Source organism: Aureobasidium namibiae (genome assembly GCF_000721765.1).
Source record: "Aureobasidium namibiae CBS 147.97 unplaced genomic scaffold scaffold_37, whole genome shotgun sequence".
NCBI classification, from domain to species: Eukaryota; Fungi; Ascomycota; class Dothideomycetes; order Dothideales; family Saccotheciaceae; genus Aureobasidium; species Aureobasidium namibiae.
The window spans coordinates 23,432-48,164 of record NW_013581172.1 but is presented as its reverse complement, the minus strand read 5'-3'; the positions used below and the strand labels follow the sequence as shown (position 1 = coordinate 48,164).

General features: G+C 49.8%; 7 protein-coding genes across 7 annotated transcripts; 2 read left to right on the top strand and 5 right to left on the bottom strand.

Moving 5' to 3' along the window:
• Positions 1–468: 468 nt before the first annotated feature.
• On the bottom strand, positions 469–1,529 carry M436DRAFT_17574 (uncharacterized protein; the record flags this gene model as incomplete). Its single annotated transcript, XM_013566849.1, has 5 exons — positions 469–635; positions 687–754; positions 802–1,181; positions 1,230–1,334; positions 1,389–1,529. Coding segments are annotated over 5 exons (861 nt in total), but the record flags the coding sequence as incomplete, so codon positions are not given.
• A 1,263-nt stretch (positions 1,530–2,792) lies between these two features.
• On the top strand, positions 2,793–4,145 carry M436DRAFT_86660 (putative sarcosine oxidase; the record flags this gene model as incomplete). Its single annotated transcript, XM_013566864.1, has 2 exons — positions 2,793–2,945; positions 3,003–4,145. The coding sequence occupies 2 exons, from the start codon at positions 2,793–2,795 to the stop codon at positions 4,143–4,145; spliced, it is 1,296 nt and encodes a 431-aa protein (XP_013422318.1).
• Positions 4,146–5,195: 1,050 nt separating this feature from the next.
• M436DRAFT_77120 (major facilitator superfamily transporter) lies at positions 5,196–7,182 on the bottom strand (the record flags this gene model as incomplete). The annotated part of the gene is made up of 6 exons (XM_013566863.1): positions 5,196–6,011; positions 6,053–6,318; positions 6,415–6,489; positions 6,539–6,739; positions 6,789–6,899; positions 7,032–7,182. The coding sequence occupies 6 exons, from the start codon at positions 7,180–7,182 to the stop codon at positions 5,196–5,198; spliced, it is 1,620 nt and encodes a 539-aa protein (XP_013422317.1).
• A 667-nt stretch (positions 7,183–7,849) lies between these two features.
• On the bottom strand, positions 7,850–8,284 carry M436DRAFT_9387 (uncharacterized protein; the record flags this gene model as incomplete). Its single annotated transcript, XM_013566848.1, has 1 exon — positions 7,850–8,284. A coding segment is annotated over one exon (435 nt), but the record flags the coding sequence as incomplete, so codon positions are not given.
• Positions 8,285–10,163: 1,879 nt separating this feature from the next.
• M436DRAFT_32941 (Arabinanase/levansucrase/invertase) lies at positions 10,164–10,991 on the top strand (the record flags this gene model as incomplete). Its single annotated transcript, XM_013566850.1, has 1 exon — positions 10,164–10,991. A coding segment is annotated over one exon (828 nt), but the record flags the coding sequence as incomplete, so codon positions are not given.
• A 598-nt stretch (positions 10,992–11,589) lies between these two features.
• M436DRAFT_59075 (uncharacterized protein) lies at positions 11,590–11,763 on the bottom strand (the record flags this gene model as incomplete). Its single annotated transcript, XM_013566852.1, has 1 exon — positions 11,590–11,763. A coding segment is annotated over one exon (174 nt), but the record flags the coding sequence as incomplete, so codon positions are not given.
• A 7,965-nt stretch (positions 11,764–19,728) lies between these two features.
• M436DRAFT_86656 (putative ABC multidrug transporter) lies at positions 19,729–24,579 on the bottom strand (the record flags this gene model as incomplete). The annotated part of the gene is made up of 8 exons (XM_013566862.1): positions 19,729–20,467; positions 20,516–20,912; positions 21,040–21,089; positions 21,166–21,329; positions 21,393–21,703; positions 21,763–23,495; positions 23,548–24,329; positions 24,385–24,579. 8 exons carry the CDS (start codon positions 24,577–24,579, stop codon positions 19,729–19,731), a joined length of 4,371 nt encoding a protein of 1,456 aa, XP_013422316.1.
• Between the last annotated feature and the right edge of the window lie 154 nt (positions 24,580–24,733).

The following is a 24,733-nucleotide window of genomic DNA, read 5'->3' as shown; positions in this document are numbered from 1 at the left end:
CGTTGCGCGAGCAACAGTCTCGCCGAAAGACGGAGCTCTGCAAAGAAGAACTGATCTGCGTGTGGTTGTAACGCCTGGCGCCTGGAGTGATTGAATCATAGGGGAAAGTTCCTCCACTGTCAACGCGATCGAGTCTTGTCCAGTAAGGGCGCTCAATCGTTGACTCTCCATGGTCGATCTTCATAGCCGAATCGTTCCATGCTTTGCGATAGCCTTATCCTATAACATCCGGCCAGGCAGAAAGAGAGAACCTTACATTGCTCAAAAGGTGAAACTCTTGAAACTCTTATATCCAGTGTTCGGCCTGGACCCTTCTTCGACTTGAACTTCTGAACGCACGTGTATGATATCCGGACCGTTCATCAAGGAGTCTCTCATACTATCGCCGTCTTCTAGATCTAGATCTTTGTTCTTTGGGCAGGAGATATGCGTCTTGTGGTTGTAAGGCGTAGTTGATCGGAGCGCATAAGACTGAAAGTCGCTTAGGGGTCTGGAACCTTTTCTCGGCGAGTGAGAGTGATGCGAGCCGAAGAAAGATATGGATTTGACCAAGGGCTTGAGGGAGGGAATGGTGCCGACAATGATGGCGATACCGGTCTCGATGACCGACCACAGGACGACGTTGGAGACTTTGACTACAAGAACTGTCAGCTACAATTCGTCTGGTGTTTAATTTGGCGACTAACATGCAAGATCATGACTCGCAGAGTACGAGTCTATGTACTTGATCCGGACAATGGTTGCTGCACTCGCTCTGCATTGCTGTCAGTTCTGAACATTCGCCCAGGGAGGACAACTTACAAGAAGCCTAGGCTCAACATGGCGGCGATTGTGAACTTCAGCCTCTTCCTCATCTGAAGATTCCACAGAATGACGAAAGGCATTATGGCGCAAGCAGAGTCGGTTGTAATCGAGCATGCCGTGACGAACCACGAAATGTTCATGATAATCTTTCCGTTAGAGCATGTGCCGGCGGCCGGGTCCCACGTGGCTTTGAGTGGTCTGCACTGTAACAAAACTGTCATCATTGCGATAAATCCGTAGCTGGCACTGAGAGCCAAGATTGCATAGAGCGTGTATAGCAGCCGCCTGGATATGACGAGTCGTATGAGAGCCACGCAAATGCTGCTCTTGATGAAGATGAGACTGGCACAGTAGAGTATCTGAAATGTCATGAGAGCCTAGTAAAGAATCAGCCAGTGTTGAAATATCAAATTCAGGTATCGTACGCGCTTGATCTTCGAGTAGTCACCTTCACCGAGATCATAGTCGTGTTGGCCCAAGCCGACTTTACATCCACACAGAACTGTGATGAATGTCATGATGCCGAAGACCTGATGATGTTTTTAGCAAAAAATCGGTGCATCGTGATAACCAGAGAGTAATACTGTGCCAATGAGCATAAGCCAGTCATCTGAACCGAAACCTTTGATGCATATCCTTGTACAGCATCGTAGTGTGACCATCACAAAGCAAACGATGCAAAAGAACATGGTCACTGCAAAGAGTATCAGGCATTGCCCTTCTAATGTGTCGGAAGCCATGATCTGCTGGTATGGATCATAAAAAAACACGAAGGGTAGAAGGTGGTGACACGTCGAAACTAGAAGCCTTACCTCTGATCTGTGGATACACTCACCATTAATGCTGGACGTATTTGGGGTCTCCCGCCAAGCTTCAAGTCTGGTGATCCTTGTCCTGAAGCACCATGTACCTGACTTCGAAGTAGCGTACCAAGATGGAGGTATCTCCAGGCTGAACGATGTCGTCAGTGTGTCCGGTGCTCGACCCTTTGCTGATTGACACCCAAGAAACGGGCTGCCACTCGAGACAATAGAGCCAGGTGCTGAAGGTTCGGCGCCTCTGTCCTCTGCAAGACATTCCAGAAGGTTTCCATGGAAGAGCTGCGATTGGTACAGAGGAGTTTCAGAGGCAATCTGTGCATGAGTGTTGACGTTTCAAAAAGTCGAATGTTGCGGCTTACGACTCAGTGTTGTGAAAGGAACCAACGCAGAAAATCCGGGCAAAAATGCGATGACTTGCAGGCATGCCGTGTGATCAAGTTCGGGGAAACCACAGGACTTTAAGGCGGCCTGCCTTATCGCGTCAGATTCGTCACGCATGACCGATCTAAATTGGCCGCTCAAGAAATGGTAGTGGTATGATGGACATATCGCAACGCGATGATGCTCGAATGGTAGTTTTCGTGTGTTGTAGCAGTCATATTCGGACTACACCTTCTCGTGTTGTTGTGACGCGACAAGGTGTGGACTGTTCATCTTCGAGGACGACAAGTTCGCCATGTTGTAGCGGGACGTGGTACTTGAGCGAAATGATACATTCGGATATGTTAGCATCATATTGCGAGCTTGCACCCTCGAGGCAAACTCGAATGTAGTTGTTGACCAAGGAGAGCTCTCTTGTCTCACTACGGGGAGGTTGTCCAAGTGCCGACAGCGGGGCTCTCCGCCGGGCCGAGGTCGCTACTCGCCTGAGCTGCTCTCTCTTCGACTTTCCAGCGGATCTAAGCAGCGACAGGATTATTCGTATGGGTAATGGGAACGTAGGCCAAGACGAATGAGCAGTTTGAACAAAGCGATAATTGCCTCGGGTGATATCAGTAGGCTCATGTTGCCAGTGTCAGCCGTTCCTTCCGTGGAGGAGGAAGGTACAAGCGCAACGCAGATCCACCCCGGGCGAACGAGCGGCGATGAGGTCTGTATATAGGCAGGACGCTCCGACGAACGCCATGAATCTCTGACTCCATCTCAAATCCGACCGAAACTCTCACAATGCCAAAACAAAAAGACCAAAAGATCTTGATCATCGGTACTGGCACCTTCGGAGCCTCTACAGCTTACCACCTAGCAAAACGAGGCTACACAAATATCACATGTATCGACAAGTGGCCATACCCAAGTCTCGACTCTGCAGGATACGATATCGTGTGTGCCATAAACTTGCTCTCTGTCGACCTCTACTGATCCCACTCCCTCTCACAGAACAAAATCATCAGAACAGAATACGATGAACCGCTCTATGCAGAAATGGCCCTCGAAGCCATCCAAGCATGGCGAGATCCTCTCTACAAGGACATTTTCCACGAAACCGGATGGATATTGACTACTCTTGGTGACCCAAAGGCTACCGCTCACCTTCAGAAATCATACGAGAATCTGAAAGCAAAAGGTCAAGCCCACAATATCGACTTTGTCAAAGGCAAAGACGAGATTGCAAAATATGTGCCACAGCTGAAGAATGCTCGCGATATCGACAACTGGAAAGGTCTATGGAACAAGCAAGCTGGTTGGGCACACGCAGCGAACGCAATCACCAAAATCGCCGACGAGGCAGGCAAGATGGGCGTAAAGTTCATTTCCGGCGCAGCAGGCGAGATGGTATCCCTCGAGACCAGCGGCTCCAAAGTCACAGGCATCAAAGTCAAATCTGGTGACATCTACACCGCAGACCGCTACATTCTCTCCACTGGCGCAGCCTCTCCCGCTCTCCTTCCCGAACTTTCCACTCAGCTCTGGAGTAAATGCTGGACTTACGGCTTACTCGAACTCACCGAAGAGGAAGCCGCTCAATTCAAAAACATGCCAGTAGTTCTCAACCACGAATTAGGTTTCTTCTTCGAACCCAGTACTGAAGGCCGCTTGATCAAAATCTGCAACGAGTTTCCTGGATACCAATGGCAGAGAGGAGAATACACCGATCCCGCTACTGGCAAGACAAGTAAATACAGCATTCCTCGCTACTTCTCCGAGTATCCTCAAGACGGCATCCCAGAGGAAGCAATGAACGCTATCAAGCATTTCATCAGTACCGTGATCCCGCAATTCGAGGGCAGAGAAATAAAGGGTGCGAAAGTGTGTTGGTGTACAGATTCGCCGGATGCGCATTATCTGATCGATACGCATCCCAAGTATCCTGGTGGGGAGCTGTTACTGGCGACGGGAGATAGTGGACATGCATTCAAGATGTTGCCGATTATTGGCAAGTATATCGCGAATGCGTTGGAGGGCGACTTCAAGCCAGAGTGGAAGTATGGAAACCGTGAGCATCTTGATAGTGGAAGGCCCGGAGATGAGGTCAAAGATCTCGAAGACGTGGGCATCGGAGGGCCTCAAGCCAGATTGTAATGTCCATGTACGTACTCTTTTTGACATCTCACCCAAGTATTGCAAAGGTACAGTGGACTTTCGAGGTCTTGAAGCGGTATCTAAGCTGGTCTATTTTTAGTGTCTTGGCTCTCCGTTACGTATCTCGAATTCTTACCAGCTCAAAACTTCTACCTGTCACCACTCACAACATCTTCCTGCTGCTGTAAACGAAGTCAAGCGACGCCAGTAAGGATTAACAACCTCGCCTCACCTTCATCGAATGACATTACAGATCAATGATCATGACCGAAGAAGAACGCAAAGCAAACCAAGATCATCTCGGGGAGAAGCAACACGAAAAGCGCCTTCGCCATTATCATTGGCAGATCCAAAATCTGATTGGGGCCTTCGCATTTCTAATCAGATGCATCGCTTTTTATATCGCCGCCAGGGGCATCGGGGTCTTGGCGACATCCATTCTGGAGCACAAGAAATTCTCGAGGGGGGTGCCAAGTTAGTGATCTGGTCATGAAGTGGTTTCGAAAAGTCAAGACATTTGCTTGTGTATCATATCAATGTCCATGACCAAACTCCTGGGTCTGTTGTTGCCATGACCACCGTTACATCAAGACCTCCCATCTCTCCAGTTCAATGTCTCTCATGACAACATCAAAATTACAGTGGATTCATCAATGAGCGATCAAGGTATGCGTCATTCATTCAGCTTCTATAGTCTTTGTCGGTCGACAGATGCGAGAACCAGACTCGATTGCCACGACCGACGGAGCCCGTGAAGCCATCGAAGAAGAGCGGCACAAATGCCAACTCCGCGCCTACCACGACGAGTTTCCGAATCTGATTTGGGCCACCGCATTGTTGATCAGATGCACTGCTTTCTATGTTCTCGTCAGGGCACTCAGACCAAGGACCTAGAATCATCGTGTCATTTAGAGCCGCGCTCATGTCAATTGGTTGAACATAGTTGGTGCTCGAAGATTTTAAGCACACCACGTATGGAACCGGGGTGTTCATTTGCGCATCGAGTATTCGCCTTGCTAGTCTCGGATCCAGCTGCTCGTTCAATCCAATCTACAACGTATAACGGAAGTAAGGGTTCTTGAAATCGGTCTTATCCTCCTCTCCCATCTTCTTCGCTCTCAAAGCTCTTTCCTCCTCCATCAACCCATCATTAGCAATAATCTTATCCAACCCTCTGTTCCTCAGCACCAGAATGATCCTCCATGCAACCAACACCGCAAATTCAAGGCCAAAGCAAATAGCACAGCCAACAACATCAGGAACATAGTAAGGTGCATCCTTAGCCTTGAAGATTTGCGATCCGGCCATATTGCCAACACAATATCCCACAAAGGTAAACGAAGAGGTGAAAGTACGTTTAGTGCGACCAGCGGTGTTTGAGGGGACCAGAGACCATGCGAGGAAGAGGGAGATGGCGTAGGGTACGGTCATGAAGTACATACCCCATTTCGTCCACTCCATGGATGGGTTGTTGGGGATGAACGCCATGCCGAGGAAGCCAACGAAAGGTGGAATAGTGGAGACGATCATGAAGTACAGGCGCAGGCCGGAGCGTTTGCTGGTGATAAAGCCGATTGCGACGAAGTACAATATCGAAAAGGCGCTGCGTGGGATGTCGAGAAGGATTACCTGGAGATTGGTGAAGCCGAAGGATGTGTTGATGATGTGCGCGAAGGTCGTCAACCCACCGTTCGGTAGTGACGAGAGGAAAGAATTTATGCCTGCGAACCAGAAACATGGGTCAATCAAGCATTCTCTGACTTGATACCACTGCCACTTCTTCACGCCAGTGCGGTCGTGTCCAGTATTATTGCTGACGATACGTGCATTGGCCATGCGGTTTTCCTTGGGTGTGAGCCACTTGACCTTAAAGGAGTCCCGAGGAGGAACAAGCAGATACAACCAACAAGGATGGTCATTGCGCCGAGGAAGTAGCTCATCCATCTCCAAGGCTCGGAGTCAGGATCCTGGGAACCACGCTTACCGATGCCGTACAAAGCTAAGCTCGAGATGATGCCGAAGCCAGCGTTCGCAGATTGAAAGACGAGAGACCTTGAAGCATGGTCTCTGGCCTTGTACCAACTGCCGACAACCAAGATGAAGCCTGGTGAGATGCAGCATTCAAAGAGACCCTGCAGTGCGCGTAGGACGACGAGGTGTGTGAAGTTTTGAGCTCGAGGGCGTCAGCAAGGTGCAACAACAGAGTGTTTGTGCTGTAAATTACCGAATCCAATGCAGAGGACTACAACACCCCAGCAGATCATTTAACAAGAAAATTTTTTGCCCATCTTGTGACGTTGCAGAACAATATTGGATGGAAACTCGAAGATCATGTAGACCAAATCTGTCAGACGGTCAGACGAGCACTCTCATACAAGACACAAAGACCGTACAAAAGACAGTAGTCAACCAGGAGTATTGTTGTCCGACAAGTCCGGTATCTTCTCTGAGCCCGAACGTTGCTTGTGTGCCTAGAGCAGTCTTGTCGGTCTGCTGTATACCATAGCATAGCCACATGAGCGGCAGCAGGTATCGGTCGATCTTTCTTCGAAGTTGCTTGTATTGCTCTTCGGTATATTTGCCCTCAGCAGCAACTGATTTTGTCAGATAGCTGGACAGGTTCCGTGCATTGGGTATGCGTACCGATATCTTCCTCGCTGATGTCTGAAATCTCGCCGGCCTCAACGGAATTGTGCTTTTCGAGCGTTGCCATCTCGATGTTTGACACCTTCTTGTCCTCGGATTGCACTTGTTCTATCGACACGATGGTGAAATAGTCGTTGATCTGCTGTCTGCAAACTGCTGCCCGAGGTCTGGTGCAATCTCGAGGTTTATATATGACAGCCCAAGCCAGTGTCACCATAGGGCAGATTGAACAAGGTGCACCAGTCCGATAGGCCTGATATCGCTTCTCGACTGGCCGGCAGCTGCGACTGTAGCACGAATAGATGCTGATATCTTGTCTGGCCCCGGTTCCAGAGCTCTTATCGAAAGGAGATAGGCGAAGCAAGTCGTGCATATACCAAGACTTCGACATGTTATCTAAGGCATATTTTGCGCGGCTTGTCTGATAAACATGGATGCACTACAAGCTGAGTGGCTGGCGATATTGTCGTGTATATCGATTGGATACCTCTTGCTTGGCGGGCTTGGTTTCGTAGTGGGCTTCTTGTCGTCCTAGATAATACCCCGCCGATAAGCATGGCCTATCGGTATCAGACAGGGATGCATGGCATGCATCGGACTCTTCTTCGCAACATCCAATGTGAATCCAATAAATTTTACTTCAAAGCCAAGAGCTTTGGTCTTGTAGTTTACATGTCTTTTCCGGGCTGCTCCGGCTTCGTGGGCGTTTGCAAGAACTCGATAGCCGACAGGCGTCCGCAACTGTTACGCACTGGTGTACTGACAACCGGTCTAGGCTGATTGAGCCTGACGACTCCCAGACTCGTAAGCTTGGATCAGAACGGCTCGTTGATATCGTCTGCTTCAACGGAGATATGTGAGGCTGGAGATTCAGTCGCTACACGCGCAGGGCTCTGCTTGGGGCTAGGCGACTGGAAGATATCGTGATCGTGCAACCGTTGTGACAGAATGACTGTACGTGGCATTGGAGAAGCAGGGTCAAGGCGACCTTCAGCCGTCTTCTTGATCCTCGATACAATGTCGGTCATTTCCACGTCTTGTAAAGTGAGAGCGTATGAGTCTTCGAATATTGGAACGCAACCAAACTTGGAAGCCACGACAATATCGAGAGCAGAAATCGCCTTGGTGACTCTCTCGCCGACAGCGGATTCTTTAGCGATTGACTCCAAACCGCCACGTGTGTTAACCATATGTCGCAATCCTGGTTGATGGACTGTGGCGGCTATACGGTGGTTGCCAGCCATACTCTCGCAGAAAGAGATGAATGTCACTGCAACCAAAGTTCCATCGCTGCAAGCGCGTGAGGGATTCTGCAATGACTTGTTAAGATATTCCACACACTTGGACGAGAGCCAGCGGAAGAAGAAAGGATTTTTCTGTGGACTGAACTCATGCGTTTCAGGCAGGTGAACACAAGACATGGCGAGAGCAGAAAAGAATAAGGCGGGGTCGTTCGTTTGGACGGACAGAGCCATTGGCCACTCGATGTCCTCGAGTGCTTCCTGCCGCGTCTTACCCTCGGGCTCGAAGCTTTCGGCCACGATAGCAGGAGCTATAGCATATTTGACTAGCGATCGGTCAGCAACTTGAGAATGATATGTGAACAGGTGTCGTAGTTTTTACAATAACTCGTAATGATACCGTACGGAGGCTTCCAAGGAACCGGTAAGGTAGAGAATGGATCGCGTTGTGATCCGATAGTCAATCGAAGCGGCGCGTCCGCGAGAAGGTAAGCATTCAAGAGAGGAGCTCTAAGTTGTCTCTCGCCGGTCTCCGTCCTTCGATATATCCTGGACGCTCGAGTTTCGTCGGACTCCTCATCCGCAGTCCGCGTGTTTGCACCTGCACGAGTTGCAGCCGGACCCTGATTTGGAAACTCTTGGATCCATCTGATAGCTATGCGCTGAGGTTGGCTCGCAGGCTTCTTGCGAATACCTCCAGGATTGTAGAAGACTATGGGTGGAGTTGGCCGGTCCATGATTTACGGGGATCCAGTGTTTGCGATATTAATGCGGGGGCGAATGGCGGAGATCAGGCCTAACGTTACGTTTCCATGTTCGGCTGTCTGTTCACGAGCTCATCGCTATACTTGGGCAGAATGCAGTCACTGCTTGTATTATTACCCTAGGGTTATCTCTGGCAGGCAGCGAGAAGAACGAGCAGAAAAGAGCCATGATGACGGTCGGTACTCCCGAGTCGCCGACTCGGCAGATACGTTTTGGGTCAACGATCGAGGGCTGGCTGGTGGGTCCAGACTCGAAATGGAAGCTGACAGAGCCTTCGGGGTCCTTTGAAGCGAGCTGACTTGACAGCGCTCCTACAGCCACAAGACACTTCTGGGTCACATACTCGCAAACAAATTTGACATATCATAAGAATTCCGAGCAGCAGAGATTGTCGAGATATGTGTAGGAAGCTGTTGTGAGGAACTCACAATCAATCGGCCGACGTGCCGAGGAAGTGTCAAGAGTCTCACCAGGCTGTCACGTGCACCACCCTCAACGTCGCGAGAATTCGTCCACCTCTTTTTTTACGGTCGGAAGGAATTCAATAATTTCATGCAGGCGCACCAGTTGTGGGCTTTGCGATGGCTCATGTCGATCGTTATCGCGACATTCAAGTCTCTGCAGTCACCATCCTCAGTGGTCAGATAGAGGTCGCAGTCCACCTTCTCCAACCAATACGAGGCCAGGAATAGAGCCTCGTCTCGCGCGGGCCGCAAGACGTTGCATTTGACTTTCCTCTCAGAGCCTCGATGCTTCTTCGAAAACACGTGTCTGCGCCATTTCCAAGAGACGTGCTTCCCACAGGCACCTATTCTCGCGTCCAACTGCCATAAGGTTGGACTTCGTTGAAGCGTTGTTACGGTAGATCCAGTGGCTTCAGCTCTGATGACGGCCCATTGTACCTATTGGGACAAGCGGTATGCGGACAAGATCGACCAACACACTCTGTTGTGCTCTCTGTCCACTAGAGAATGGCGGAGAAGCACGTTTGATGCCGTGATCAAGGTTTTGGCTGGCCCAGATCTGTCTCTCCTCAAATAGCCTCAGGCGTGGAGCTACTGAGTGGAGCTGTAGAGTCACTACCCGGCCGCACGGCTCAATATAATATGCGCGCTGTTTCTCCCAAGGTAGGAACATTTCACACTTACGAAATCCGTCCATACCACCATCAAGAGATCTCAGCCATCAAGTCTATCACATCCGCTCAACAACGAATACCTCACAGCCTACCTCTTGTACGATTGTATCCAGCCTCGTCATGATCGGACATCTTGTCGTACCGGTCCTACTTGGACTCCTACCTGCTGCTATCGCGGCTCCTGTGAAAACAACAGGCAGTACAAACCCAACACAAGTCATTGCCGTCGACTTCGCAGATCCGGATCTCTTGCAAGTTGGCTCTGACTGGTGGGCTTTCGCGAGCAACAACCACAAAACCATCGCCAAAATTGGTGGCAGCTTGATCAACGTACAAGTTGCATACTCTCCGGATTTCAACACATGGTCGGTGACTGGAAGCGATGCGTTGCCGACGGTCGGTGCTTGGGTCGACCTTAATGCCGGCAACCAAGGTGCTGCTGTTTGGGCACCGAGTGTCAGCAAGAACAAGTCTGGTAAATATGTCATGACCTACTCGGCTGCTGTCAAAGGAAGCCCAGGCAAGCATTGCGTTGGTGCTGCCGTGGCAACTAAGCCTCAAGGCCCATACACGCCGCAGGCCACGCCTCTCGTTTGTCCACTTTCCCAGGGTGGCGCGATAGATTCGGACAATTTCCTGGACGTGGATGGAACACAGTACGTTCTATACAAGGTAGATGGCAACAGCATTGGCCATGGCGGCTCATGTAATAATGGTGTCGCGCCTATCGTCGATACACCTATCATGCTTCAAAAGGTGGCAGACGATGGTGTTACTCCTGTTGGCAGCCCTGTCAAGCTTCTGGACCGCAGCGACCTCGACGGACCTCTGATCGAGGCTCCTTCGCTGATGCGTACTTCCAACGGCAAATACGTGTTGTTCTTCAGCAGCAACTGTTTTGCGACTTCGAAGTACGATGTCACTTATGCATTCGCCGACAACATCAGCGGTCCCTATGTTAAAGCAGGTCCTATGTTGGTCACCGGTACTGATAATTTGTACGCACCTGGTGGTCAATCGGTGGCTGCTGATGGCAAGCATATGATGTTCCATGCCGGCGACGTTGGTCCTGCCAACATGGATTGGAGAGCTGCTTACACGCAGATTATCACCGTGGACACTACCCGCAAAATCGTGTCATCCTAGTAAGCTGTCGATGTTACATTATGTCTCTCTTTTGTCTTATATATACCTGTTCTTCAGCGAGGCGTTGTAGCGGTTGCGTTCCTATCTGGGCGGGTATCTAGCGGTCATTATCTTATCCAAAATATAACGATTTTGATTCTAACGTCGCTCAACGCGATAAATCACGTGAAAGATGGGGAACCCATGGGGTACGATTCAATACATGCGGATCGTTGCATCAGAGGCGGCTTTGGTGCGCGGAATTCCAGGGAGCACGTCGATCTCCTGTGTTGGTGCACGGCATGGCGATATACCGAGCCAGGATAAATACCAAAAAAAAGCAAGGAAAACGGCTGACATCTGCAGCCAGCCGGTTCCTCAACCATTGTCCGAAAACAAAAACATATATATTGAGAACATATACCATGCGATTCCACGAGATTTTTGGCAATTTATGCGTCCGTTCGTTTTCCGTGTGAACGCCATGTTCGCAGCAACCACTTTCGTTATTTTGGTCCTGGCTTTGTGGTCAGGACTGGCCCTTGCGCAGACTGGACCTCAAAACGCGTCGATACCGAATTGCATACGAGCCTGGGATACACAAGCAATCAAAGCATCGAATTGCGCATCGGGAGATCAGTATTGCCATTGCGCACGATATACAGCTTTTATCGACAACATCGTGCCTTGCGTCCAGCATAACTCAACCTGTGTCAACAAGACCGCGGACCTACTGAGTACGTGCTGATATAGCTTCGAAATTGCTCTTGCTGACCAGTAAAGTATTCGAGAACTTATTCGACGATGTCTGTCGAAAGTTCAACTTATCCGTCCCTACGAATGTGACTGGCAACACGACGCTTCCAAGCCCATCACGTACCCCCACGCCATACACCAGTCGAGCTTCTGCAGACAGCGCATGGCCTCTTGGAGCCACGATCTCTCCTGTGTTACTGGTGCTCACAGCACTGTATTTTTGTACTGTACTATAGGCCCAGAGGGAAACAATGTTAATGTCTTATGATTCCACTTTCAAGTTGCTCACTGATTCCAACTTCCACTGACTGCACACGTCATCGGACCCCGCGCCGGTGTTCATCCGAAAGAGCTCCGTCTCCTCCTTCCTGATAACAATCATTTCGAACTTAGATTATCTAACAAACCAGAAACACAACCACTGTGACTCGCATGAACTGGATATTAAAAAACCGCGAGTAGCATACGACAGGACCGCAGGCTTACTCACGACTTGCAAGCCTACCTGAGGAATGTGGCAGAGAATGTCTTGACAGAGGACCAGCCGGCGTCTAATCAGATCTTTGAACCCAAGATCGGCATGCCTAAGGCAGTTTGCGCCGTTTGTCCCTCACCGATGGTATAGGGCTCTCGAGAGGTTTCTACAGAAGTCTCTTGTTCAGTCTCACTCGGCGGTCAACGGATACAACGAAACCTGCTGAGATGGCGATGACAGACCGGTTGGCGTGAGGCTGCATGCCTGAGGAGTTGAGCCCAATCAGAACGCTGCAGTAAGCGCTGCCTCAACACCAGGAAGGAAAAAATACTTGTTGTCACAGCAATGCCTTCTCGCTCTTACAAGGGAGTGACAACAATCTTGCTGATTTTATAGCAAGGCTGCTGAGGCCTGTGGTCGTCGGTGCTGGTCGACTCGAGTCGGTGGTCGTTGCTGCATGTGTCCTTCGGATAGAAAGGAGCTGCAGCGAGGGAATGCCTCCTTCGGTGCCCCTATAAAACAGGGTGCTGGCAGAAGCAAATGTGAAGCGGCAAGCCATGGGTCGGAGTATATGGAACAAACATGGGGATGCAGACAGGGCGGAGGAATCGTGGTTGCCCGTTGCAATTTTGCTGCTGACAAGAAGATGGGCGAGCGTCCGAAACGCAGGATACTTATCACCGCTTACATGAGTTTAGAAGGTCCATCGTGTCGCTGGTGCCTTGCAGCTTCCCACATGCAAAACGCCAGCGAACCAACAGTCTGTGCTCTCGCTGCATCCGTTGAGTCCAACTATACCTCGGAACGGTGCGTTGATGACGCGCTCTCTCGCCCTGAACTAATTGTTGGCCATACAAACACGGGCCAAGGCACGCGAGCTGCTTTTTCGCATGCACTCCGCGATTCCTGACTGTCCCGTCCGTCAAATCTCGACTCGCCAAGCTTCTACCGTATGTATAGGTAGAGACTATTCTGCCTGCCCTTTTGAAAGACGAAGCATTTGCATGCCTCACATTGGTCCTGCCCTTCCACCAGAGACTTACAACTCGCGCGGTCGTACCGAAAGCCTACGGCTGGCGACTTGACGGCGAGTGTTTTTGGTTATGCTTGTCGTGGTGAAATTGCTCATGTAGGCGCACGGCACCAAGAGTTGGTACACAAGGAAAATATTCGTCTGTTCCTGACATCCCGACTTCAAATGCGAGAGATCGGCGGAAACCTTGACAGCCGACGTACATGTCTGCTCACGTATGGAAGCATGTGCGTGTGTTCAACAGATAGTGTTTCGGCTTTTCCAGGTACCCGTCCGGGCCGAAACTTCCTGCAGCAATGGCGCATTGTTAGGCATCCGGTTCGACCAAGGAAACGATGCGACGGTGCAGACATCCACCCTTTTGAATCTGGGTAGACATGGTTAAGTTTGGTACTCACGCACCTAGTAAACAGTGAAAATACCCGCTCGTACAATGTCAGAGCTGGCAGGAGAAAATGCAGCCCAAAAAGCCCGTGCCACACCTTTCCACTGTTTCTCATCCTTGGCCGCATTACCCTTGATCCGGGGTACCTTCACGACGAAGGCGTTACTTTCAGCTCCAGAATTTGCCGATGGCTTAATCGAATTTGCTCGTTCGGGAATCTGTATGTATGCATAACACGAGGCAGACACCCACACGAACCCAGACAGATCTCAGCTGGCGCTTTCGAATCTAAGAGTCGGATCGTCGCATCTGCGGACTTATTCTTCCATGCGTTGCAAAAGATCATGTCGTTGTTCTGCAGTTGTATGATATGACGCGGTTGTTTGAGAATTACAACAGCGACTGGTACAACATCTCAGTGACGAGACGCGGGGAGGTTGGTCTGATACAACGATGTACTGGAAGCACGACTTTCGTGCAGCATCTGCAACGGTCTCGTCTCTTGATCGTCCGGCAATTTGAAGCGTATCAGATGCTCAAAGGCTGGCAGAGTAGAAGAGTCTGGTGAATCCAAGCAAGGATGTCTACCACCAGATCCAGGAACCGGGCGCCTTTGCTTGGGCCTGTCGATCCCCGTATTTGATGGCTTGGTAATCTGCTTCTGGACCAAACTTTGGATCACAGAAGATACACGTGTGAGGCTCTTTCCTTGCATTGACGCTAAGGTTTGACACAGTTGGCTGAATGAAACTCTCAGATATCAAAACCCGACGGTGCCTACCTGAATCTCGAAAGTCAACACTGTCAATCTTTACCAAACAGCTCTCACTACCCACACTCTGTCCTCAGCCTGCCGCTTTCTTCTCCAGAGATCCGTCTTCGAGGCCCCACGAGCTCGTCCACAAAACGTGCTTCCCTTTTCATCCGCCCGCACCCGATAAATATGCCATCCCCCAGGAACAACTTTGGGGCCGTTGCCCTTGCGTCCCTCCTTCGTCTCGCTGTCATTGTCTACCAATTTGTCGGACACATGTCTGATCGTGGGCGAAGTCTTCTTCGACGTATGCGCCGTTGGCTGGAGATGTCCAAAGAGGGGCATATTCTGCCCCTGTACACCAACCAAGGTTACAGCAACCACAAGTTCAAGAAAGACTAGCTCGTAGGTGTCGTCATCCCGTGTGCTGTTATTTCGTTACTGACTCTGTGTTGACCACAGCATCGGCCAGTCGTTCTCAACCTTCTCGACGCCTACATCACGACACTCAAGACCTCACGCAACCGCCTTCGCTTCGCTCACATTACTTTACACCACTTCACTTCAACCACGCTCGTTCAGCACACCAACGCATCGCATCTTTTACCGAGCCCCTGATCAGGGGTAGAGATCTTTCCACAAGACTACAGCATAGCGTGGATACAATATAAGAGATGGGGCCACCTGAACGGGATTCACATGTACTTTAGACATACACAACTACAGACAGCATCAAGAGGATGTAATAACACTCTCCACTCCAACGATGTCAGAGTTGTCTGTCTCGATCTTCCGCAGGACTTATGTGAGGTCCCTCGCTTCTGGTGTCGTACTTCCATAACAGTAGAGACTGTCCAAGGTCGTGACAGACCTGCAGAGGTTCATCAACAGCGATATGTACTTCCATGTGTATGTTGAAGTACGATACAGTATCCAGCCAATCTGGCACTGGAACAATGCTGTTTTTGTCTTTTCCGTCGTCACCACACGCTGGATTGCGCCCGATCCTCTCAGGAAATCCCACCCCGAAACAGAATTCTGGAACCAAGAACAACTTAAATACGTGAACTATCAGCTACCCAGCTACACGTTGTTGTTCTGAGCTAGTGAGACATCACGATAGCACAGAGCATATCTCGACTGTGCTTATCAAGGCCACCTACAATTGCGCGGGTGGCCCACGTCTGGTTGGCAGTTATGCCCACAGATTCCTCCCTACATCCTTGGAAAGGTTGAGTCTCTCTACGCCTCAGAAACAATATGTTTACCGCCTGTCTCCTTCTTTCGCTGGTCTTGATCAAGTATCGTGCCTACAACGCTGACAAGATGCTCATACCACGAAGGTAGCTCTGGAGTCCATGACGTTCGTGACTGATGCAGACGCGTAGGACCCTAGCATGGACACACTCGTCGAGAATTCTTGATGACCTTGCGCAAGTCGGGAGTGGTCAACAACACGGCGAGAAACCCAGCCACTCTACCCCATGGTACCAAGCAATTCTTGGCTCTTGGTACTGACTGACACAGCCATTCTACAAGCAATTCTTGGCTCTTGGTACTGACTGACACAGCTTTCTAGCTCTTGGTATGCATAAAGCGCATCCTACGGTGACTCGGCTGCCGAATCGGCGTTGACTTGAACGTGTGGGCTGCGGAATAACACCAGCAAAGTGCAGTCTGAGCTGGGGCGTCGCCTCTGCTATAAGTTGTCGACAAGATCCTCGAAATCATCAACCAGTTTCCACAGACAGGAGTTAAAATCTTCACACATTCTGCTCTTTACCCTCTGTCAAGGCAGTGATCACGCTGTTCCCAGCTTGTGCCGTCTTCACAGCCACGCAACACCCCACTATATCCAATCGGACAAACATGGACTCCGAGCTGGTCCTCAGTGCAATTCAGACTGTTTTCACCATACTGGCTGTAACAATCGCTGCCGTCCAACTTCTTCAACAGTGGCCTAGACCTCAAGTTGTAGTACGTCCATCCATGCTCGAATTTCTCTAGTTCGTAATTTGTTAACGCTTGTCGTCCATAGAACAACGATAGAATCTGGGTATCGGCTCGGGCCCGAAGATAGTGCTCGGCTAGATCGGCGGCCTGCGGAAGCCTAACCGAAGATGGGTTAGCTTCACATCGAACTCCTTATGCAGTTCTGATAATTGATCTTGGGAATATGAATGATGGTTGGATTGGCAAGATGTAGCCGGACAATTGATCAGAGTGTTTTTGTTTGTACAGTTTGATTCTTGTAGCGAGATATTTTCCTTACCAAGGTTCTTTGCTTTAGATCTATGGAAGTCAGCTTCATTCTGGCTCCAAGTGATGTGCACTCCGCTGAAGCGAGTCACCTGTCTGAACAATGGGAGGCGGTATCTGTTTTGGCGAAGATAGATCTGAGACGGTTATGAAGTCTCGACTAACACAGCTACGAGATGGAGGGAGCAGAAAATGACACTTGGCGGAAGAAGGACCAAAAGGCAGTGAGGCTCCCACGGCTTGGCACGGCCAACAGCTTCTCGCCTCGAGTGACGATTTTCATCTTTCATCCTCTTCGCCAACGCACTTGATGATGGTCTACCACTTCCTCGCAATGGAACGCTAAATCATGATTGACTGATTGATCTCACAAAGCCCGAAAACTTGACTCATTGAGACAAGGCAAGGCGTCCGATTGCCCTTCTCACCTGAAACCTTACATGTATACCATGTTTGCGGTCAAAATCGCGGGTTCGTCAAAGGTATCATCCTATGCGACAAGATGGATGAATAGCTGTGCCTGCATCCGACGATATCCGAAACGCCGCATCTCTCTTCGACCTATCATCTGGTCGTTGAGCGTTTCTGATCAGTGATTGGCGCCAATACTACACGCCAGCCTGATCGACCACTCGTTCCTCTAGCACGGTAGCAGTCCTATGCTGGATATACAGTTGACTGCGGTATCACCCACAGCTATCGCCGATCATGAAGCAGCTTGCTGGCTCAGGAACATTCATACACTCGTGGGATGATAGCTTGTAAGCTCCCAACGGCATTGCAGTCATGCAGCTGTACTGGAATCGGCCTCAACATCACAACCCTGTAAGTCAAGAATGCCTTTCTTCTATGTCATCCTCTGCTGACGGCGAAAAGCAACCTTTAGATATTCATGTCTGATCGTCGTCAAGAATGTTTTGACAGCTTTCGACTGCAACGGAATGAGCTCCGGTCCTCCTGCCGCCGTCAGAGCGTGGGGAAGAGGCAAGCTTACCGAGGTGTGACTTTCGAAGGCTGGTTCGCAAATTGTCTCTCTTTTCCCTTCACTTTATATCATCCTTCCCTGTTGATGTTGCGCCATACATCTTCATATCGAGCATGTTTGATACCGTGTTTTCTTGCCACAACTTCTCCGAGTTCTGTTGTGTACTAAGGTATTGATCACTGTCGCATGTCAAGGTCTTTAGCAGGCACGCTGGGACGCTTTCAGGATACAAGAACAGATGATTCCAGAATGCACAACATGTAACATAACGCGAAACAGGATAATGACAACACTGCTACTTCTCCCACTCATCATTTCATAGCCCACACATTGCGACGACACTGGATGGAAAGATTAGCCTAGTTGTGTCGATATGCAATTAGGCGCGTGCCGTACCGTTTCCGCGGTTCCATCTTTAAGCCGCTCCGTAAATCTCGAGGCTAAGCTTCATCACCGTTCTGTGAACACTTATTAGTCTCCTTCTTCGTCGAGATTGTTCACAACTATTCCCCACCCTGATCATACGTCGAGGCCATTGCTGAAAGATTTGGACAGCAGCAACACCGAAAGTAAGGATGCCGACGACGGTTTGGATTGTGCCGAGGACCAGTTCAGGATCCATGTATGGCTACCGAACCAGATATAGTATGGTTTCTCGGAGAAGAGCAGTTGGACGTGTGAGAGTATGTTGCTCAAAAGCGACGTCGACAGAGAACCTGGTTGGATTCCAAAGGACTTTGCAAAGAGTACAGAGAAGTTGAAGTTGTTGAAGAGGTTGGACTGGCCTCTTTATGATAGTTTCTGCTCTTGTCCTGGCAAGGCCTGCATCTGGCAAGCCACAAACGGCGAATTGTGGCCATTTCCATACGCCCCACCGCCTGTGTTGCGCATGCAGGCTGCATAATGGATGTCAGAACTCACTTGCCTGTCACTTGATACCCGCGCTGATTCGTCGGCTTGCTGCTCGACGCCTCATAGCGCAACAAGGCATATCATCGGTAAGATGAGAGTTACGGCGGCCGAGGATCCGTAGAAGACAGCGGCGGCCTCTGATACCCACGTAAGTATTGCGGGGCTTAGTCGAGGGGTGCATAGCCGCTTCCGCTTCCTACGTCGGGTTAGCTGGAAGCCTGTCGACCCTCTCTGGTGCCAAGCCGACGGACAGTCTACGCTGCTACAATCCACGTGCGGACAATTAATTTGTCCTCTTAGCTTCGTCGAAACACTCCAGCAGCGACATTGAACCACATCCAGTCGCTATCCTGCGCCACCTGCGCCATTCCCGGATCCATGTAGAGTCGGACTGGGCGATTGAAGTCATTCTGAATGTCCCGCCAACATTTCATGAAGAAGCATGGAGACGTAGAATATACGATCCTGGCATCGAGCCCAAAATACCTTGACCAGGCAAAGCAGTCGGGCCGAAGAGCTTTAGATATATGCCTGCTCTCCTCGGTCACCCTGATAACATCGTGTTATGGACCACTCTCTTTCGTCATCACGCGAAAAGGAGATATTATGTTCATGAAATCTGCTTCATGGACCCGATCACTTCATCCCCCGATCTATCACCTTCACATCACCTTCGAATTTGAAACAGGAGATACACATTCTCTGATTCCAGAGTCCAGGGCTGTACTGGTAACACAGTCCCACAATAGGATCATAGCCTTTCGTATCCCGAAAGCAAGATCTTACTGTTGTCGAATCAAGCGAAGTCGAATCAAACCGATAAGTTTGGGAGTGTGAACGACCTCGAATGATATATTTATCAATCTCAGACACGCCGTCCTGGAATGATGTTGGATTCGGAGCTGTGTATGTATGGTCCGTACAGATTCCAAGAGCCCTTGAGAAGACAAGAAGCTTACGCTGGAGGATCACCCCGCCCTTAAAGATTATACTATACTGTCATATAAGCGTGCGAATCGGAACGACAATATCCACCAAATCATATCAATACTCTGCTTCACCGGTGCTTTATCTTACAGCAGCGAGAGCGAACAGTAACCGCTCCATCTCTACTCGCCAGCTCGCACCAACTCACCAAACCTACTCTCAGCCTTCTCAGCCAAAACCCTCGGCACTCCAACCTCAACAACACTCCCCTGATCCATAACAACAACCCTATCAAAGTCCATGATCATCTCCAAACGATGACTCACAGCTACAACAGTATAGCCCTCAAATTCAGTCCTGATGATTTCCTGCATGACTTTCTCAGTAGCTTGATCAACACTCGAACTAACCTCATCCAACAACAATATACCACCATTGGCGCCTTGACTTGCTCGGTGACGTCTGCGAAGGATTACACGAGCCAGAGACAGAAGTTGGCGTTGGCCTGCGCTGAGGGTACCTGCGGACATCTCTGCTGTTAAGCCGCCTTTTTCGACTACTAGATTCCACAAACCGACAGACTGCAGCGCAGATTCACAGTTGTGAGGGTCAGAAATGTTGAGAGGATCCAGGTTGGTAGCGAAGGTCGTGCCATCGGGCAGGAAGACAGCTTCCTGGGGAAGTGCAAGGACGCGTTGGCGCAGTGCAGATCTTTCGATCTTGTACAGTGGTAGATTATCGATCGTGACATTGGCAGATGTCTCCGGAGTGGCATCCAGTAGCTTGAGGAATATAGCGATGAGACTGGATTTCCCACTGCCCGTACGGCCGCATATGGCAATTCTCTCTCCAGCACTGATGGTAAGACTGACATCTCGCACAGCCAAGTGAGGAGACTCGTTGTCTTGGGCTTCAAGACTCCTGGAATTCGGTCAGCAAGACTCGTGGAAGGAGATGTTTCCATCTCACTTGTAGCTGGCAGATACTCCTTCCATCACGATAGAACCTGTTTGTGGCCATTGCACTGGAGGAACAACATCTTCGTCTTCTCTGTCCTCGGGTAGCACAGTCTCGCTAAACGTCTTTAGTCTGGAGATTGCCCCAATCGACGTCTCTAATCTAGTGTAAAAGACCACGATGTCAGACAGACTCTCTCCAAATCCCATGAGAGTCACTAGGGAAGCACCAGTGAATCCAGAGCTCGAATGCATACGGACTGCAAGGGTCGTCAACACTGCAGCCATGGTCATTACCACGACATTGAGCACAAGATTCAACCATTGTTGAACCATGATTAGCAGATATGCAGGGCGCTGACTGTCGTTTACCAGGCGTGCGTTTTTGTCGAGTTCCTCCGATATGAAACCTGTAAGAATTAGCGTGAAATTGCTTTCGGAGCCAGCGTCGTCAAACGTATCCAGAGTTTGCGAGATTCTTCAGAATGATCTTGTGGATCTGATTTGACATCTGCTGAATCACCATGGTCCACTTACCGAAAGCTCTCAAAGTGACAATGCCTTTTGTGGTGTCGAGAAAATGTGTACTTGATGATCAAGTCAGTATGGGACAGTATAACTTGTTGATGACTAAGAGTAGCCGAGTGATAGACCAAAACTTACTACAAGGGACTTTTGGCCTCTAAATCGAGCAATCTTAACTGCCTGGCGGTCCTCAAGTAAAACTTCTGTACGATATACAGCAACAGGATCAGGAATGGGTAGCTGATAGCCATATAAGGAGAGGATGTGGGAATCACGGCTGCTTGTCCGATAGCTGAGAACGACTGCGCACAGCGAAATTAGTATTTGGTACTTCAGTCTAGATCTTGCCGAAACACAGCACTCACAGCAAATAGGAAGTTGAGTAGCGCATTCGGTAACTCTGTATCAACCAAATTGAGATCCTGTGAGAAAAAGTTTGTGACCACTCCGGTGTCGGTGCTAGTGAAGAAACTCAGAGGCGCTTTGACGAGTGTATGCAAAGCAGTCTTGCGAAGGTTTGCCCCTACTCGTGTTATTGAGACAATGAAGATGACTATTCCAAGCGACAAGAGTGAGAAGAGCCCACAGACTTGAAATAATGCGTACAGCCCAGCGTAGTAGGCCCATGGATGGACAGGATGGGGCTTCGAGACATCGTTTGACCAATATGTGAGCCCTGTAATTAACCAGTAAGTAATGGCGCATCGGACTCACATGTGAACTTCAGAGACTTACAGATAGTGGGAAAATTGGTGAAGAATCCCCAAAGAGCTGCAGAGAAGACTGCGAGTCCGGCCAAAGTCCAACCCATGCTCTTAAGGTAGTGCGTGTAGACAGATTTGTCACCTCCTTGCCTTAGAGCATCTGCCGTACGTATCGGAGTTGACGGTGGAAGCTCAACCTTACGACCGGTAGGGGTTTCCGGACCGTGGGTGTTGCTTTCCGAGCGAGATATCCCAGACGAAGACTTGTCATCCATAGAGTCCCAGGTTCTGAGACGGTGCACATAACCTTCACGAGCCATGAGCTTCTTGAATTCACCTTGCTCGGCAATGGTACCATGTCCCAAAGCTATGATTTGATCTGCTGCCGGTAGATGGCTGATGCTATGTGTGCAGAGCACAACAGTTGCTTGTCGTTGTCTGAGCAATCCACCTGATCCAAAAACTCGACGGAACACCTGATCTTCGGTATCAGCATCCAGACCACTGAATACGTCATCAAGTACGAGCAGGTCTGTCTGCAGATATAGAGCTCGGGCAAGAGAGACGCGTTGCCTTTGTCCACCCGACAAAGTTATGCCATCAGATCCTATGTTGGTCGAATCGCCTTGTGGAAGCGAGTCTAGGTCGAAAGACAGAGCGGTAGCCTCGATAACTTCGGCATAGCGTTTGGCATCGTAGGGTGAGAATCCCACTATGTTGTCTCTAAGGGATCCGTTGGATAGAAACGCTATCTGTTCGCAAACACCCACATGTGGGACACTGGTGGTGAGCGTCATTCTGCCTTTGGAAAATGGAATCTCACCAAGCAAGGCTTTGCAGAACGTCGACTTTCCTGAGCCAACGGGCCCTACCACGATCGTGAGCGCCGACTTTTTGATTTGTGTCGTCACGCCGTGCAGAACATGCTTATCTTGTTCCCATCCAAACTCTGCGTTCTCCATGTCGATAACGCAACTAGACTCGGAATTTATTGCAGCACTTTCAGATGATCTCATAGTCTTCTTCTGACTTGAAATGTGTGTACTGCTCATCTTGCGGAAATCTGCGTGCGATTCACATTCCAGATACGCTTGAACTCGACTTAAGCATGCCAGTCCGGACAGGACTTGCGGAACCGCTTGGAAGATCTGAGTCAATAGACTTAGCAATAGTGTCAAATATGAGAGACTGGTGAATGTCCTTGACACGTTCAGAGTCTTTTGCGTGAATGCGAACGTCAAGGGTGGACCCAATAACATCGGGGCAAAGCCTAGGAACGCAGCGATGATAGTGATTTTGCGAAACCGGGCACCTGCAGCGATCTCTTCTACGCGAAGTCCCTGAACGAAGTCTGTGATGGTGCCGGAAAGTCCGGACAGCTTCAAACTCTTCATGCTGGTAATGACAGTCGCGGTCAGACTGACACGTTTCTGAACTCCGGCCATCCATGCTCGTTGAGAGTCCCCAGCAAACTTCATGAAGATCACAAGAAGAGTGAATGAGACAAGCACTAATCCGATTGGTGCCATAAAGAGTATGCCTAATTGGTTGTATAGCAACCAACTGGCTAGACCGGCTTGTACGACGCTAGCCCAGATCTCGTGCAAGGATCTGAACCCCAGATCTATGCGTTCCATGTCAGTACTCATGAGAGTCACCGCTGCATTCTCGTCAGATGATCCGAGACGAGCCTGTGTAGTCCTGAGAAAGATCTCGGTGACGAGTATAGATCTGCTCATAGTACGCAAACGATGGTAGCAATACCTTGAGTTGTGTGTCAGTAAATATTGAGTCTTGAAGGTATAATCACTTATACCAATACAAAGCCGTCGAAATGGCGATTCCCGAGTATATCAATACACTCGCACCGATAAAGCCGTATCCGACATTTGCGTCAAGCTCTGGCTGTGAAAGATAATTCAATATGCTCTGGATAAACAGAGGTTGACAGAACGTGAACGCCAAAAGAGCCAGGCGTGGGATGACAGGGATTAGCAAGGGGCCTTTGAGAGTGCGTATAAGTACCTTGACAAGACCGTACTTGTCGCCGTTCAGCCTCGTGTAGTCCATATGCTCGGAAAATTTGTTATGTAGAGTTTTGCCATCCAGAGCATTGTCGAGTGGGTAGAGGTCGTCCAATGTCAAAACTCCTTTGTAGCCGTCCAAGAACATCTTGTTGAGCCATGCGAAGACACCAAGCGAGAAGATGCCACTGAACTCCTCTGGGCTATGATCATTCTTATCCCAGGCCAACCATTGAGACTTTTTCTTGGCCTCCAGCAAAAGTATGAGTATCTTCAAACTGAGTGCAGCAGAAAACACGCTGCTGTAGGCGACTTCTGAGCTATCATCAGACGAAAGGAAGAGCGTCCTCGCTTGAGCCGCGTCGGGAAGTAGTGTCAACGAAAGGTAGATACCAAGTAAGACTGACGGGCGTGGACTCTTGTTGTGATCAGCGAGACTGAGGGTGACCATTGTCAAAGCAGACACTAGTTTGAGGACCGAAGCCGCCAGAAACGTGCTTGAGGCCTGGAACCTGGACAATGCTGCAAGCACCAACAGTGCTAACTCGAGAGTCAGATATATGATGATGGTAGTCTTATATTCTTTGTCAGTGATGCTTGCTTGGCGTGTGATCGTGATGCTCGCGTACCAGTTTGATAAATTGGAAGATGGGTGCCTTCACCAACGTAGGCTTCCGAAGTTGAGTGGCAGCTCGCCATGTTGATGCGACAATGAAAACCACTGATGGCACGATAGAGAAGAAGAGCTGTTCGAATTGGACATTGAAATCGAAATCAACTTGGTCGAAGTCGAAGAGGCCTTGCTGCCCGGCGTGGAACGGCATTGTCGCCGTTCGACAAGCGGAGAGGTGCCGACGACGTGCGTTGCTTTCTTTGTACAATTGACACGAGTGGAATCTCCGACAAAGATGAGAGGTACGACCAGGCACTTTTCACTTCTTCAGTAGCCCGAAGAGATACAGAGACAACGAAATGGAA